This window comes from Panthera onca, chromosome E1 (assembly GCF_046562875.1).
Source record: "Panthera onca isolate mPanOnc1 chromosome E1, mPanOnc1 haplotype 2, whole genome shotgun sequence".
Classification (NCBI taxonomy): domain Eukaryota; kingdom Metazoa; phylum Chordata; class Mammalia; order Carnivora; family Felidae; genus Panthera; species Panthera onca.
This window is the reverse complement of record NC_138352.1, coordinates 55,857,966-55,875,224: the sequence shown is the minus strand read 5'-3', so window position 1 is coordinate 55,875,224 and position 17,259 is coordinate 55,857,966. Positions and strand designations below refer to the sequence as shown.

The following is a 17,259-nucleotide window of genomic DNA, read 5'->3' as shown; positions in this document are numbered from 1 at the left end:
GGTTTGTAAATGATAATTCGGTTGTGGGGCTTCTTCTGGATACTTCTCAGAACCTCAGATCTAAAAAAATTACATGGGTCTCTATATAGTAAAGCTTCGGAGTAGATTTCTGCATATCTGACCACCTCTCCTCAGCCTTCATATCCTGAAATAAATCAGCTGAAATCTGAACTCACTGGTCCACATCAAGGCCAAGGTAATCTTTCCAGCCAGATGCAGCAGACTAGGGTGAGTTCAGCAAGAATGGGGAGCAGGCAGAAACCACTTCCAAATCTAGCGAATAGAGGTCAGACCTGTCAGAGACCTCTGGCTCCTATCCAAGAGGTCACTGCTCAGAAATGTTTTTGTATGTGAGGTTTGGATTGTCTTCTGCCGTTGTCCACAAATGACAAAGTGAGAACTCAGTCCTGCAGTACCCCCTGCCTTGCAGTCCCTCAGTGCCACTTTTGCAGCCTGTCTCCCTGACGTCATCTGCAGACCTGTGCCAGATTCCCAAGTTCCTATCTTGAAACCTCAGCCCCCACACCCAGGACCTAGGGGAGAGCTGATGTAGGTCACTGCGGCTGAGCCTGCAGGGCTGTCTGCTCCTTGAGCCCAAAGCCTTTCAGGCACAGAGAGGAACCCTTGCAGAGAGAAGTGAGAGAAAGATCTCTGTGAGAACCAGAGGAAAGCGTATTCCTCAAAAAATGAACTGGGGGAGGGGGCAGCACCTGGGTGGCTCAATCTGTTAAGCGTCCGACTTCAACTCAGGTCATGATCTCAGGGTTCATGAGTTCGAGCGTCGCATCGGGCTTTGTGCTGACGGCTCAGAGCCTGGAGCTTGCTTCGAATTCTGTGACTCCCTCACTCTCTGTCTCTCTCTCTCAAAAATAGATTAGCATTAAAAAATTAAAGAAAAAAATGAAGCTGAAGCAGGGAGAGGCCAGGAGTCAACGAGTCATGGTTGAGACAGTAATGGGAGCTCTGCTCTTAAGGGACAATGTGTGATGGAGGAGAAGAGGTCACAGGAGAGGGGCTGTGCCTTACCCTTGTCCTGTTTGCCTGTGAAAGGAAGCCCTTCTGATCTGAAGTCCATTCCCCCATTTCGCCTTGGTTTGGTGCAGGTTTCATTCTCAGGAGCCTTTGTGATTTGCCTTAGAGACCCTCTGCTTCCTCTGGTCACAGTTTCTGGGTCTCAGGAAGCTGGAGTAGGCCAGAATTGTCCCCACCCTCCCCCATTGAAAGACTTTTCCTGCTTATTATCTGTTAAACTCATTTTGCCTGGGGTACTTCCACCCCTCTGGGACCTCTTTCCTTTTCTTGGCTCCCCCTACCCCTGTCTCTGAAATCCCCAGGAGCGTGTGTGTGTGTGTGCACGCGCACGTGTGTGCATGTGCATGTGCATGGTGCTCGTATTCTCTTAGTTATGCATGGGGAGTCAAGGACCTATGGCTCTAACTAGCTTGGGGTTCCCATGGCCAGCAAAAATAGACAAAGGACCAATTTCTACTTCCAGCCTCCAAACAATTTAAACCACAATCAACTGTTCTAAATAAAGCTTCACAACAGGGAGAAAAGTAGATAAGATGGAGAAAGGATAAATAATTACCTCCCTAGCCTTCACTTTCTTTATTCTTCCCTAGTACCATCCCCTCCCTTTTCCTACTACTCACCTGCTCTCATTTCCAGAATCCTTGCACATAGTAGGCACTCGATAAACGCTTTTTATACTGTCAAACTGAATCTGGTTGTGCTCTCTGGCCAAACTTAGATGAAGAAGCACAAAAGGGGAAAGTGGATCCTGGGCTAGATCCTGCAGGACTGATTTGCTAGGGAACAAAGACCTCAGAGCAGTGCTTCTCAGACCTGAGCATGCATCTGAATCACCTGCAGGGCTGGTGACAACCCAGATTGCTGGGCTCTACCCCCAGAGATTCTGATTCAGTAGGCCTGGGGCGGGACCTGAGAATTTGTATTTCTAACAGGTTCTCAGGTGATGCTGACCCCACTACTAATCCTGGACCACCAGTGGATCCTGAGAACCACTGTGTTAGGGAAGCACAGCCCCTTGCCCCAATGCTCACCATGGGGACCTGGTTGGTTTCCAATATTACGTAGTTTAAGAGGAAGAAACAGGTGAGAATTGAAAGCACGTGACTCCTGCTCAGCCCTCAACCCCAACATGTATAGGGATCTAAGAAAGATAGGGCAAGGGTGAGAAGAAGTCTGTGTCAGACTGATTATCTCTTCTATGTCATTTAAAATGGTCTGTCGACTCCATCCTTGTTAAAAGTCACTTCCCAAAAACATGTTTTGCAGCAGCAGCAAAGGAGCACTAGGAATTTCCTGTGGCGAGGCAGCACCAGCATGGGGAGGGGAGAGGCAGGGCTCAGAGAGAGCCTTCCCTTGGCTTGGGCAGGGCCACGTGCCCCACCCCCTCGCTTGCACATGTCTCCGCCACCACCGCCGCAGCAGCCGGGCTGTTTATGAGCGAGTTGTTGTGGTAGAAATGGAGCAGGCTGCACATGCCCAGGCCATGTGACCCTGCAGCCCGCGTGAGCCTTGCCGGCACAAACACCCTCGGCCCTGTCCTCCATGGGCCAGAAAAACAGGAGAAAAGATGGGGAAGGAGCAAAAGGGCACTAGGCTCCCTTCTCCTTATCTCCCAGCTTTTTATTCTGCTTTTGCCTCCTTTTGTTTCTCCTGAGCCACTGGGGGAGCAAATACCCAGGAAAGAAACAAGGTTTCCCCAGGCATATTCTCCTCCCAGGCAGCCCCTTGGCGTATATACAGCCCAGCGCCTTAGGCCCCAGATGACAAAGGGCCTCCCCAAGCCAAGAGCACAGAGTGGCCACCGTACCCTTGGAGTTGATGTGCTAATGTCAGCCCAGGGCCAAGACTTGGTATCCCTGCAGCCTGGGTTCCCAAAATCAGACTGCCTGGTCCCCTTTTTCTAGGAAGGAGGATGCCACACAGACATGCAGCAAGTGCCTATTCCAGGATTAGAACAAAGAGAGTTCAGGGATTTGTGGGGTCAGGGACACGAAGCCAGGGTTCTTTCTGCAGCAGTGGTCTGCGGGACAGGAGAAGGAAAGTCTCTTTGCCAATGGGGGATAGGGAGGCACTGAGGGCAGGGTGGGGGCTGGGGGGATCTGGAAGAATTTCACACTAACCCCTGTCCGGCTGGAGAACAAACACTAATGTGAAAAAGCTCAGCCTCCATGCCTCATGGAAGTGTCCCCTCCCATCCACCTGGCCCTCCCAGCCCCATAGAGTCCTTCTCTCAGGACTAACCCCAAACCCCCCACTTTAGCCCTCTGCTCCGGCCCCCTGCCCGTGACCCCGTTTCTGAGCAGCAGTGCCTCTTGCTGGGATGTGAGACCGTGCCGGAGTCAGGCGGACAGTAGGTTACCAGGAACAAGCAAATGAAGTGAGCACGACCCACATTTCCTCATCGCACCAAAACTTCGCAGATCCTGCATTGCAGAGCTAGTGCTTTTTTTTTTTTTTTTTTTTTAATCTCTGCTGGGCCCCTACACACGTCTGCATTTTTGCAACCAGCACAGATTTTTTTTTTTCAGGGTGCAAACTGTGCATTCTAATGAGCCAAAGCTCCTTCCTGTGGCATTGAAAATCTCTTTGGCAAATTGCTTCTCCCCCCTTCACCCCCCCCCCCAATTTAGAAGAAGGGGGGGATCCCAAATTCGCAAAGTCTCATCCTCTCTCTCTCTCTCTCCTTCTCCTGCACCCCTCCCCCAAGATACTGCAGTCTTTCCGGCCCAACTCACAGCTGCAGACTAGGGGAGAGGGATGGGAGGAGGGAAAATGAGCTTTCCTTCTTTCCATGCAGTATGAGCTGGAGGGGCGGGGGTTGCTTTTTTCTTGGGCAGCCCATTACACCCCCCCTCTTCCCTTCCCATCCCAGCCAGTGTTTATGTAAGCCTCCTAGAAGCTACACATGGCCCCTAATGTCTGCCCAGGCCATGGCTCCTCTGAGGTCCATCCTGCTCACAAGGACTGTCATGAGCCTCTGGCCTCCCTGGGCAGCTACACAGAGATCTGCCGTGGCCCAAGAAATGGGGAGACATTGGATAGAGAGTTTGAGCTAGAGCTTGTGGTAATAGGTGGAAACAGAGGCAGGCACACAGGTACCCGCCCCCCCCACTCCCTACACACACTTCCCTGCATTTGCGTCCTACACAGGCTCAAGGACAGACAACAGGTCATTGCCTTGCCGGACCTGGACCTGGAAGAGAAAACCACCAGTAGGCTCCAGCAGCAACATAGCAAAGGTTGGACAAGATGGCCTTGGCATAGCATGTGCTGGCTGCCACCACCCCCAACCCGGGAGGAGGACCCCCATGCCAGAAAGAGGATGATCTGAGACCTAGTCTTCCACTGCCAAGGACAGCCCATGCACCTCCTGGATCCTGTGATGCGAGTGGGATCCTGGGCTCTGGAAGGAGAATCCTCCTTCCGGTTCCCCAAAGCATCTACTGCAGAAGCATTGGCCTAGGATGGTGGATGACTCTCGAAGGACTGTACTTAGAAGAGCACATTGCTCAAGCAGGTAAATGGAGAAGTGGGATGTTATTCCTAAGTAGTTTGTACACAATTTCTTTAGAGGCCTTCCCCACTCTCATTGAACTAATCCATTCTTTTTCATTTTTTTAATTAAAATTTTTAATTTTATTTATTATTATTTTTTACAACATAGTGATTCAACATTTATATACATTACAAAGTGCTCACCACGATAAGCATAGTTACCATATGTCACTGTACGAAGTTATATGAGCTAAACTATTCTTAATACATCCCCTGAAGGAAATACCATGGTGCTTTAAAGGGCCCTGGTCTCCCTGCCCCCTCCCCTTGTCACCAGCTGTGGATCCCAAAGTCAGAGGTAGAGAAGAGGGCTCAGATGCCTGCTTCGGTGACTCACCTCTGTAGCAGTCTATGTGGAAATGTGTTTGCTATCTGTTTGCTGCACCCTATTCTGGCCCCTGTCTACCTTTATAACCACATAAGGAGAATGTGGAGGGAGAGAGGGGAGAGTACAAGGGAAAAGGAAATGTGGCTCTGGGAAGGTGAGGTACTAATGGGGCCAAGGACAGGGGAGCTTCAAGTATCTCTTCTGGTTGACACCCCACACTTCGAAGTAGCACTATTGCTTAGGAAACACTGGGATGTGCTTGCTGCTCAGACATGTCAATGTTTCAGTCAAAGTGATCATTCTCTCCAGGAAAGACAGTCTTGCTAGTGGGAACAGTTGTATCCTCAGACCTGGGGTCCGATTTCCAGCACTCCTGTCTTCATTGTGACATTGACAGTGGTAGTCCCAAGAGAGAGTTGGGGGAGTTTTAGCCTCTCCAAAAATCTCCATTTTTTTGATGTGACATAGTCTTTTATTTTTATTTATTTTTTTTATTTTAGAGAGAGAGAATGCATGCATGCCTGCACACACTCAGGGTTGGGAGAGGGGCAGAGGGAGGGAGAGAGAGAGAGAGAGAGAGAGAGAGAGAGAGAGAGAGACAGAATCCCAAGCAGGCTCCATGCTTAGTGTGGAGCCTGATGCAGGGCTTGATCCCACACTCCCTGGGATCATGACCTGAGCCGAAATCAAGAGTCAGATGCTCAATCGACTGAGCCACCCAGGCACCCCTGATGTGACATCCTCTCAATCTGCAGTGTTTCACTCCAAATACAGTTTTCAGACAAATCAGCTAGTGTCTGCCTCTTCCCAGGCAAGCTAACAAACGTCTCAAAGTTTCAGGTTCCTGTCTCTAAAATAAGAATGGGACTTGTAGCATTGTGTCATTATGTATATTAAATGAAATAATATATACAAAACACTTAGCACAGTGCCTGGCATACAGTTGGTGCTTAATACATGCTTATTATTTTCTCTCCTTGAAGAAAGGAGTGGTGTAAGGATAGAATCTGAGATAAAACACATCCATGGAACCCAGCCCTGGACCATGCTTCACCCTCTCTTTCTCCAGTTCCCCCAACGAACAAATCAGCTCAGACTTAGACCCTCCTGTGGCATGTTCTTGAAATTCTCCCCAAGATATCAATGCTTTGGGTAGGTGAAGAAAAGCCAGCTGGGCCTTTAGAGAATAGGAAAAGATTCTAGGAGGGCAAGGCATGAGTCTCTCCCAGGCACATGGCTGCTTCCCTGATTCTGGGGGAATCCCCAGGGTTTCTGACCCAGGTTTGCATGACCTAGGCAGGGAGGTTACTCCCCTGGGCAATGGTTTGCTTGGTGAGAAAGGAGGGGGAAGGGAAGGCACCTAAGGAAGTCTGACCTGGTTTCCAGCAAGGACCCACCCTCAGTCAGTCAGTCAAGCAGTCAGCCCAAGATTTAGGCCACCCAGGATTTGTACAGGCGTTGCCCTGTTACCCAGAACAACACACTGGCAAGGAGCACAGATTCTGGGTCAAACACACACACATCTATGCACACTCACACCATTCACACTTACACACTCACACGGGCAGTGCAGTCTCTCACTCATATGATCACATGCATACTCTGACGAGAGTTTTAGAGCTCTTGATCCCTTTTCTTTCCTCTGCTTTCTCTATGCTGTCCACTCCCCCCAACCCCAGTCCAAAGAAATCCAGGAGAATTAAAGAATATTTGGGAACACACACACACACACACACACACACACACACACACAGGATCTAATCCTGCCCCCAAATGGGGAGGTCAGTCCTCAGAATCCCAGACCCTGAGGAATCTGAGTGGAAGTGTGTGCAACATGGAGCCAGGGCTGTGCTTCCTGTGCTGGATCTTCGATATGCATCCATTCTACACAGTTCTAGTCTGAGCACTGTTTATTAAGAGTCCAGTTCCTTCTTGGGCTGAATTTGGCTATAGGCGGAACAGTGTGTATGTGTGTGTGTGTGTGTGTGTGTGTGTGTGTGTGTGTGTGTGTAGAAGTGAACTGGAATGTCCAGCTGGCAGGGGGAGGGGGGGGTGGGGAGGCTGTGTTGAAATGCACCTGTTGTCTTAAGGTCAAGGTTGAGGTCAAAGAGAGGCCAAAGCTAGATTCTAGTCTGTGTCTCCAAAGGCCAGACAACTCAGCTTTTTCTCCCTCCCTTTGGTGCCTCTGGGTCCCATAGGTCTCTGTCTTTCTCCCAGTAGCTACTGGCAGAGAGAGGAACGGGGGGGGGGGGGATAGGGGGAGATAGCCTAGAAGCTTCTGGAACCAAGGACAAGTCTTGCCTCTTGATTCTTCTGTATCCTTCCCTCCAATTGTAGAAGGAATATCCCAAAGTTACCTCTTTGTCAGGGAAGAAAAAGGGGGCCCTATAAGAAGTGCTACGGAGGAAGGAGGGAGCAGAGGTAACCCCCCTCCCTTGCTCCCTCCCTCCCAAGCCTCCGCCTTCATACCTCACTTAGACTGCAAAACAACCCAGCTCCTTGCCAAGAGTTAGGCTGACTGAATTTCAACTCTCCTTGCCTCTGCTTCCTCTTCCCTCTCACTGGCTGCAACTTCAGGGAGAGAGTCTTGACCCCTGGCCCTTTCCCTATAGGGAAAAAGACCAACAAATAGAACAGGAGGTGGGTGGGATCACAAGCAAGGAACAGAGCTGTGGGCCTCAGGAAGGGTCCAGGACAACTGGGAGTGTGTTGGTGTTGGTACTTGGGCTGGTGGGGCACTAGAGGTCATGCCCAGAGCCCTGATTTTGAATCTAGCCCTGGCAGATACTTGAGCCCTGGCCCTGCTTCTGATGGAAGAGTCAGGACAGGCTCAGAGAGCATGCAGCTTACCTCCTAGTTTTCCCTCCAGAGCCCAGCAGGAGGGGAGGTGGGGAGGGGAGAAGGCTGAGTTCAGAACCAAGCTTTCCTGAAAAGCCTCTTTCCCTGTTTGTCCTAGCCCCTCCCAGTTTCTCCCACGCTGTGTTACAGCTTTCCAGCTCTGGGCCAGAAGGCCAGGGCAGGCCAGGGAAGCACCCCCTGTCTTCTCTCTCCCACATTTTTGGGCGGGGGGAATAAAGTAAAAGCCCAGACCGTTCTAAGGAGCCCATTTTAGGGAGCACATCTCCCTAAAGGGTCTCCTAAAGGGAGTCAAAGGGTCAGTGATCAAGCCAGCTACTCAGTCACCTCTCAGTCAACCTCACAGCCCTCTCAGTTCCTCTCAGTTCACTCAACTCCTCACCACCCAGCTTCCTCCTTCCTTGGCACCCACACTCCTCCTTTTCTCTACCTCTTTGCTGACTGTCATGTTTCCAGGCATCCACCAGTGCTGCTCCAGGCCCTGTCTGTGAACAAGTGGGGAAGGGCTTCCTGTGAGGGAAAACCCTCCCTCCAAGGACTGGGACTGAGGAGGAAATTAGCAGGAAGCAGCAGGTGGCTCAGCCTCACTTGGTTGCTTGGAGAAAAGGCCCCCATCTCTCCCCACAGTCCACGTCCTCAAGTGGGAGACATCTATTTTCACCAGTGGGGCAATCGCTGCTTTGAGGGGGGCCATTTCTAACCCCTTGTTCAGTGTTTCCCTGTGTGTCTGCTCATCTCCCTGATGTTTGGGAGGGCAGAGGGAACTAGGAATGAACGTCTGACCTTGGGCCACCCACTTCTTCTAAGGCTCATTTTCCTCTTACTGAGGAAAGGATACTGAGGAAGGGGTGGTGGTGGTGAAGATGATCTTCATGTTCCCTCCTGAGTTCCCTTCTGTGGGATCTGCATGCTGCACTCAAGCACTGGTGGTGGTGGGGGTGTCACTCTGCCCCCTGCCTCACCTCAGCCCCATTACTTTAGGATCTTAAAAAGCACTTTCACCATAAAGTTCCCTTCCCTGGTCCTTTTTATTTCCCAGACAAAAGGAAATGACTCACCCCAAAGTCACCTCGAATGAGTGAGGTGGTGTCATACAAGCAGACAGGGAGTCCCCAGAGACAACCTCACCCGCATGGCAGCTCCTCCTCCCTTAGGGATGCTCTCCCTAAGGAGAATAAAAGGAAAAAGGGGTCACATTTCCTTTTGGTCCCTGGACTTGGCCCTGCAGCAGAAATTCATCTTAAGCTCTTGACTTTGGGGATATCTCCCTCCCCTACTGGTCATATCTCCTTGTGTCACTAGTAACCTCAAGGCGAGGTCAGTCCGGCAATCACGTGAAGCCCTCACGTTTGCAAGGTTTGCAGAAAGAGCCTGTTAGCTTTGATCTCCCGGGGAACAGCCAAGCTTGCCAGTCCCTCCCCAGGAATTCACATGCCTCTGCCATACAGGCTTTCCAAACACGCCACCCTGACTCTTCAGGGCACACCCGACCCGACCCGGCTCTTAGCTCCTCCCCGGGTCCCAGCAATCGCTTTTGCAAAACAGAAAGGGGGAAATATACGCAGTCCGCCCACTTTGCCAGTGGACTACAAATCCCGATAGGCTTGGCGTTACGCAGGCGCACGGAGCTCAACGTGCCTGCTGCTGGAAAAGTGTGTCACTGGGGCACGAGGCGCTCCCTGGGATCACATGGTACCTGCTCCAGTGCCGCGTGCGGCCCGGGAACCCTGGGTTGCTGGCGCCTGCGCAGAGCCCTCTGTCCCGGGGAAAAAGGCTGGGGCAAAAGGCGGCTGAGATTGGCAGAGTGAAATATTGCTGCCGAGGGAACGTAGCAGGGCACACGTCTCGCTTCTTTGCGCCTGGGTGCCCCGTTTCTCCCCATCACCTACTTACTTCCTGACTGCAACCTCTCTCCCTCTGGGACTTTTGCACCGGGAGCTCCAGATTCACTACCCTGCAGCGCTGTGGAGCCGTCAGGCAGTGGCACCCCGTGCACTGCAGAGACCCGACCCTCCTTGCTACCTTCCAGCTAGAAGAACTACAGCAGGCTGATTTCCCCTCCCCCACACTCTGCTCTTCCCATGCAAAGCAGACCTCCGTTGCCTCTGCGTCCTACCCTTTTGCAGGGCTGCAGTCAGGCAACCCCGAGACCTTGCTGCAGGGTGCCTCGGATCTTGTTTGTGATCCGTGGGATCCACTCTCCGCCCTCAGTCAGTGTCCAGGGGGCGACAGCAGCAATTGCAACTTCCAGTCTGTGTCAAGGTCCAGTTTGAATGACCGCTCTCAGCCGGTGAAGACATGACGACCCTGGACTCCAACAATAACACAGGTACTGAGATTCTTTACTATCATCATCCTTTGGTACTGTCTCTTCGCTTCCATGTATGCCTTAGAACAAGAGGAACTTTTTAAGGGGCTGGGGACTCCCTCGGTCTGGGGATTTGCTAGCATAATGGGTACCATAGGCTGGGATTTCCAGAGCGAGTTATTCGTCCTGGGAATGTGCCCAGAGGCGCCCCACCACCACCTCTCAGAGTCCCAAAGCTCCTTTTAGCCTGATGGACTCGGATCCCGGGCAGGAGGAGATGGAGAGCGGGTATATGTGATAAGATGCACAGTTTAGAGGGACTGGGAGCTTTGGAGCAGTGCCCCAAACGCCCCTTTTTCCCCCTCCCCCCTGCCCTGCAGCTGTAGCATGGCTGACCCTCTCGGAAAGATGATCCTCGCCTTCCTCTCTTTCTCTTCCCCTATTTCCTGCAAGCTCAAGGGAACCTGAAAAGCAGTGGGTTGATAGGGGCTCCAGGCAGGAGGGGCTGGGGGAATGGGTCGGATCTCACTGGGGAATCCTCAGTGACAGTAGGGAGCGGCACTTGAGGAGCCAGCAGAGTGGTGCTCGGCCCCAGGGAGGACACCCACAGCGCCCGGGAGGCCCGGAGGGCTCACATGGCTGCGGAGCCGGGCCCACGTGCTGCGTTTGTTTTCATTCAGCAGAAGCCGTGGCCGCCACCCCATTGGTCGTTGTCTCCCGGCCCCGTTACATAATGAGCTCCGCCCCCCCCCCCAGTCGCCCCGGCAACGCGTGTTCCCTTCTCTCCTCCCCTCAGTTGCCCCGGCCCGGCTGGCGTTTGGGGCCCAGCCCGGGACTTGGAAGCCCAGGAGGGGCGGGGCGGGGGCGGGGCTGATGCTCCTGATTGACGGGACGGGGAGGGGCGGGGCCTTGGGTTCCGGGGTTCCTCGTTGGGGAGCCACGTGCAGGAGGCACACGTGGAGTGAGGACGTGAGGCCGGCTGAGGGCCCGGCTCCCGCCCCGCCCCGCCGAGATCTGGGTGAAGCCGGGCTGACTCACCGCCCCCGCCTGCCTCTTTTTCCTGTCCGCCTGCCTGGGACGGGAGGGGGGTGGGGAACCTTCTCCCCATCCCTGAAGCAGAGTAAACTGGAGCTCTCCCTGACCTCTCATGGCCTCGTGTTTACACTCCTCAATGGTACCTCACATTTAGCCACTCTTGTCTCCTCGTTCCTTTTCTTTTTATTTTGTTTGCCCCTACTTCATTTTACTGCCTTTAGACTCAGTTTCACCACATTCCAAATTCTTTCTGTTCCTGGAGCATCTCTTACTCCTGCAAACACTGTCTTAACTCCCCACCCCCACCAAACCAGCAGCAGTCTGTCAGAAAGGACTTCCCCAGAACAGCTACAGCTCAGCTACATCCCAGAATCATTACTGAAAGTCTTTTTTTTTTTTTTTTTTTTGGTCACAGAAAACTGAGACCCAGAGAGAGAGGGGAGGTAACTTCCTCTAGGTCACAGATCAATTTGGTTCTGATAGATCTGGATCTAGAACTAGACTCTTTTGAGCATGCCCCTCACTTCCAGGTTAGAATCATCTTTGGATGAAAGTCTTACTCCCTTTTTGGGGATGGGTGAACTAGGTCAAGTTCATTTACCACCAAATGATATCCCATCCCATCCCCCCCCCCCCCCCCCCCCCACCCAGCTCTGAAACTGTAGGAGCTGACCTGTTGTGCAACTATTTTATTGGGAGCTGGGTTCACCCTGACCAACCTTGAGCTATTTTAGGGTTGCCCTGCCCAGCTCTGTGTGTGTCAGTGGGTGAGCAAGACATGTGCCTCTGGATATACGGTGACATGGCTTGTGTTGGCTCACACGTGTCCTAGGATCCTCCCTTTTCCCACCCCACCCTTGGCAGGCCAAGCTAGGTGCTTGGCAAAGGTGTGGCAGGCAGGTCACCTTTTCTCCTGCTAATGCCACGGGAGCACAAACACCTGGTTGACAATGTAACCACAGGGTCGAAGTCCCTTGAATGGCCGAGAGCCAAGGTCGTTGTCACCTGGTGGAGAGATCTAAAAGGGGAATTCCTAAGCCCTAGGCTGGACAATTTGTTTTTCATGTCCACCAACCTGCAATGGGCATTGCTAAGTCTTCCCTGGACGCGGAGGGAGAGTCCACTCTGACTCTTGCTTTTGGAGGCCAGGGGAACCAGCCTGGGTAGTTTCAGTACCTTTGGAGAAACGTCTTCCAGTTTTGGGGGAATGTCACTGTGTTACTCTTGTAAGACCTTACTCTCCTCACTGTTGGCTAGCTTGCCCCAAATAGTCTCATCCCTGGAGTGGTCTTGGTGTTAAAATTGGCAGCTTTTTTTTTGGAGGGTGAAACTGGGCATTCTGAATGGGTCTCAGCTGCTCATCCCATCCTCACATCTGCCACTAACGATGAAGTCATTAGCTAGCTTCAGTCCGTATTCCCAAGGAAGGCTTCCGGGGTAGCGGGGTACATATATGAGATGCCTGCAGAGGTCATGCCTTTAGGGAGGCACCTCACACCCAAGGCAGAAGTTGAATGTACCCTGCAAAGAGCCTTGGGGTGTCGGTTGGCCATGTCATATCTGGTTTGCACTGGGGAGTTGCTTATTGTGGTTCTTCCTGGGACTCCAAGATTAAGGGTTCCACAGTTAACTTCCGAGCATGCAGCAGTGGGAGGTAGATGGGGGATGAGCAGGAGTGGTGCCCTAGGACCAAAGATACATGGTGCTGACACCCCCTTCCCTTGTGTTCTCCTGCCAGGTGGTGTCATCACCTACATTGGCTCCAGCGGCTCTTCCCCAAGCCGTACCAGCCCTGAGTCTCTCTACAGTGACAGCTCAAATGGCAGCTTCCAGTCCCTGAGTCAAGGCTGCCCTGCCTACTTCCCACCATCACCCACTGGATCCCTCACTCAGGACCCAGCTCGCTCCTTTGGGAGCATTCCACCCAACTTGAGTGATGATGGCTCCCCTTCTTCATCTTCCTCCTCCTCCTCCTCCTCCTTCTATAATGGGAGCCCCTCAGGGGGTCTACAAGTGGCCCTGGAAGATAGCAGCCGAGTGTCCCCCAGCAAGAGCACCAGCAACATCACCAGTGCGTAAATTTCCAGCTGATTTGGGGGAAGTCGGCCAGGACTAGGTTGGGACTTGGTGTTCAGATGACACGGTTATTCCCAGGGCCTACCCTGGCCTCAGGGATTTCTCCTAGAGTTGCACCAACCGCTGTCCAGCCCAGTCTGGATACTGGAGGAGCTCCTCAGCTTTTCCCCTAGAATTTCCAGCCCAGAAAACCTCCACATCTCTGGCCAGACAGCCCTCCTGCTCACCTGCTGCCCCTCTCTTCCCACAGAGCTGAATGGCATGGTGCTACTGTGTAAAGTGTGTGGGGACGTTGCCTCGGGCTTCCACTATGGCGTGCATGCCTGTGAGGGCTGCAAGGTGAGGCAGGTTGGGGGTAAGGGCGGAGAGGTATGACCTCATTCCCCCGGACACATAGGCCTGGCCTGGATGGAGATGCTCACTAGCTGCCCCCATCCTTCCAGGGCTTTTTCCGTCGGAGTATCCAGCAGAACATCCAGTACAAAAGGTGTCTGAAAAATGAAAACTGCTCCATCGTCCGCATCAATCGCAACCGCTGCCAGCAGTGTCGCTTCAAGAAGTGTCTCTCCGTGGGCATGTCTCGAGATGGTAAGGCGGCACTGTTGCCCCACAAAGCATCCCCACAACTTCCCCCCGACTTCCTTCCACCCAAAGTTTGAGTTAATCCCTCCCTTAAAAAAGTCCCAACAGAGATACGTCAGACGGTGAGTCTCCTCTGTGTAGGGGATGCCCATCTTTCATCTTTTTGGATAAACACACTTCTTTACTATTCGCTCCTCTGGTCCCCTCATAGGGCAATCCCTACTTGGAAAACTCCCTCAAGGGGCGTGGCCTTGGTTTTAGTTTTGATGTAGAACCCCAAGCGTTCAGGGCCTTGCCCTTTCAAGAGGAAGGAAGGAAGAGAAGCGTGTGAGTGTGTAGGAGAACTTCCTGACGCTGCTCTCATCCTGTCACAGCTGTGCGTTTTGGGCGCATCCCCAAACGAGAGAAGCAGCGGATGCTTGCCGAGATGCAGAGCGCCATGAACCTGGCCAACAACCAGTTGAGCAGCCAGTGCCCGTTGGAGAACTCACCCACCCAGCATCCGACTCCAGGCCCCATGGGCCCCTCACCACCTCCCGCTCCGGCCCCCTCACCCCTGGTGGGCTTCTCCCAATTCCCACAACAGCTGACACCTCCCCGATCTCCAAGTCCTGAGCCCACAGTGGAGGATGTGATATCCCAGGTGGCCCGGGCCCACCGAGAAATCTTCACCTATGCCCATGACAAGCTGGGCACCTCACCTGGCAACTTCAATGCCAACCATGCATCGGGCAGCCCTCCAGCCACCACTCCTCATTGCTGGGAAAGTCAGAGCTGCCCGCCTGTCCCCAATGACAACGTTATGGCTGCCCAGCGTCATAATGAGGCCCTGAATGGTTTACGCCAGGCCTCCTCCTCTTACCTTCCCGCCTGGCCCCCTGGCCCTGCCCACCACAGCTGCCAGCAGCCCAACAGCAACGGGCACCGTCTGTGCCCCACCCATGTGTACCCAGCCCCAGAAGGCGAAGCACCTGCCAACAGTCCACGGCAGGGCAACTCCAAGAATGTTCTGCTGGTGAGGGCACTGGGGGTGAGGTGGGCAGGGGGCCTGGGAGACTGGATTTAGCATAGGGCAGCTGGGTGTGCTTGGAGGCTCATGCAGGGATATCCTCTTCCCAGGGGGGAGGATGCTCAGCCTTGCAGTAAGGGCTGTGCCTGCAAATCCCTGATCTCCACCTGGCACCTGATTGCTCCTTTACCTAAAAGACCGATCCTCTAGGGCCACAGCCTCTAACCTGGGCAGAAGCTGGGGTCCAGCCCTGCTGGGGGAACCCACCTGAGCCAGTCTGGTTGATACTCCCCTCCCCAAATCCCTTCCTCCTCCAGGCATGCCCCATGAACATGTACCCCCACGGACGCAGTGGGAGAACCGTGCAAGAGATCTGGGAGGATTTCTCCATGAGCTTCACACCTGCTGTGCGGGAGGTGGTAGAGTTTGCCAAGCACATCCCCGGCTTTCGTGATCTTTCTCAGCACGACCAGGTCACCTTGCTTAAGGCGGGAACCTTTGAGGTGAGTGACCCTTTGTGCTCCCTGCTCTTGACCTTGGGAAGGATCCTGCAGAAAGACTTGGTATCTAGGATAGGGAGGGGCTCTGAAAGGCTTTGGAACCCCAGTATCTTTGTCCTGGCAGCCTCTGACTGCTGAAGGAAGGGGCAGAATCCCTCCCCTTCCTGCGTCAGGTTGGCTGGGACTTCTGTAATCTCAGCTGGGGTCTCAACACATCCCATTACCTGGAAATAACACCTTAGGGCACATTGCTACCCCCATTCTAGACTCAAATCAATTTTGGTGAACTTTTGCGACCTTGTCCCAGGTCACGGGTAGTGACAAAGTTAAGACTCAGATTCAGCCCTGCTGGATTCTAAAGCCAGGGTGATGTTCCCCATCCTTCCATCTCTCCCCCACCCCCACCCCACTGCCCATTCAGAACCCACCCCCACTCTTTCCCGAGAAACCTAAGGCGGTGCCAGTAAACCCTTTGGAAAACTTTAGGGGCAATTTGGCAAATGCTCCTCCCACCCCACCAGGGTGACTGTCCCTGTCCCCTCTCCCTTAGGTGCTGATGGTGCGCTTTGCATCGCTGTTCAACGTGAAGGACCAGACAGTGATGTTCCTGAGCCGCACCACTTACAGCCTGCAGGAACTTGGAGCCATGGGCATGGGGGACCTGCTCAATGCCATGTTTGACTTTAGTGAGAAGCTCAACTCCCTGGCGCTTACCGAGGAGGAGCTGGGCCTCTTCACCGCGGTGGTGCTTGTCTCTGCAGGTAGGTCAAGCTCTCTCCTGAGCCTGACCCTGGAGGGGGGTGGGGGGGAGGAGGCGGACGCAGTTCGATTCAACACACCTTTTATGGAGTACCTACTCTATGCCAGGCCCTGCACCGGGCACTGGGGATACAGACATGATTCAGACACAGTCTAGCTGGGGAGACAGACTCATGCCCGACTAATTATAAAACAGTGAGATAAGTGTCACAGTAGAAGCATGAACCAAGGGCTTTGGAAGCACAGACAACTATTTCTGCCTGGGGGAGCTGGGGAAGGAGGTGACACTTGAGTGGGGCCTCAAAGGACAAGTAAGGTATTGCCAGGCAGAGAGGGGGAAGGGCATCCCAGGCAGAGGGAACTACAGAGCAAAAAGCAAGGGAGCCTGGACACGTTTGGCCTGTTCAGGGAAGGAGAGTGGCCTTGTGGGATGGGAGGTGACCAGCCCTGCTGAGCCCATGCTCCCAGCTCTCAGCTGCCTCCTGCTCTCGGGGCAGAGGCCTGGGAGAAGGAGTTGTGCTCCTCTCCTCCTCCTTCCCCCCGTGGGCCCTCCGAGGGGCTTCAGGGAGAGGCTGCACCGGTGGCTGGGTCCTCCTCCTTCTTCTCCTCCTCCTCCTCCTCGCAGACCTCCTCCGGTTCCTCCTCAGAGGAGCTCGGGGAGCCTGCCTCACTGCTGTCGTCTTCCCCACAGACCGCTCGGGCATGGAGAATTCCGCTTCGGTGGAGCAGCTCCAGGAGACGCTGCTGCGGGCTCTTCGGGCTCTGGTGCTGAAGAACCGGCCCTCGGAGACTTCCCGCTTCACCAAGCTGCTGCTCAAGCTGCCGGACCTGCGGACCCTGAACAACATGCATTCCGAGAAGCTGCTGTCCTTCCGGGTGGACGCCCAGTGACCCGCCCGGCCGGCCTTCTGCCGCTGCCCCCTTGTACAGAATCGAACTCTGCACTTCTCTCTCCTTTACGAGACGAAAAGGAAAAGCAAACCAGAATCTTATTTATATTGTTATAAAATATTCCAAGATGAGCCTCTGGCCCCCCGAGCCTTCTTGTAAATAACTGCCTCCCTCCCCCATCACTGACCCTCCCATCCTCCCCTATTTAAATCACTCTCCACCCCCCCGACCCCCCGCTTATTCTCTAGCCCCCCGATTTGTTCTATTCCTGTCTCAAATCCAATAGTTCACAGCTGAGCTGGCTTCTGTGGTGTGTGCTCGTTTTGGG

The 17,259-nt window shown here is 53.6% G+C and overlaps 1 protein-coding gene across 1 annotated transcript; it reads left to right on the top strand.

Annotated features, from left to right (window-relative positions):
• Positions 1-9,453: 9,453 nt before the first annotated feature.
• Positions 9,454-17,228, top strand: NR1D1 (nuclear receptor subfamily 1 group D member 1). The gene is made up of 8 exons (XM_060646166.3): positions 9,454-10,100; positions 12,853-13,185; positions 13,441-13,529; positions 13,634-13,778; positions 14,147-14,787; positions 15,099-15,284; positions 15,832-16,042; positions 16,732-17,228. Exons 1-8 carry the CDS (start codon positions 10,070-10,072, stop codon positions 16,929-16,931), a joined length of 1,836 nt encoding a protein of 611 aa, XP_060502149.1. The 5' UTR covers positions 9,454-10,069; the 3' UTR covers positions 16,932-17,228.
• Positions 17,229-17,259: the final 31 nt, after the last annotated feature.

What these genes read in the sequence shown, in the direction of transcription:
- NR1D1 (XM_060646166.3), top strand. Translation starts at nt 10,070, where the DNA reads ATGACGACCCTGGACTCCAACAATAACACAG. An exon ending in CGTGGGCATGTCTCGAGATG is followed by an intron (nt 13,779 to 14,146) that starts GTAAGGCGGCAC and finishes ATCCTGTCACAG; the next exon opens with CTGTGCGTTTTGGGCGCATC. An exon ending in GGTGGTGCTTGTCTCTGCAG is followed by an intron (nt 16,043 to 16,731) that starts GTAGGTCAAGCT and finishes TCTTCCCCACAG; the next exon opens with ACCGCTCGGGCATGGAGAAT.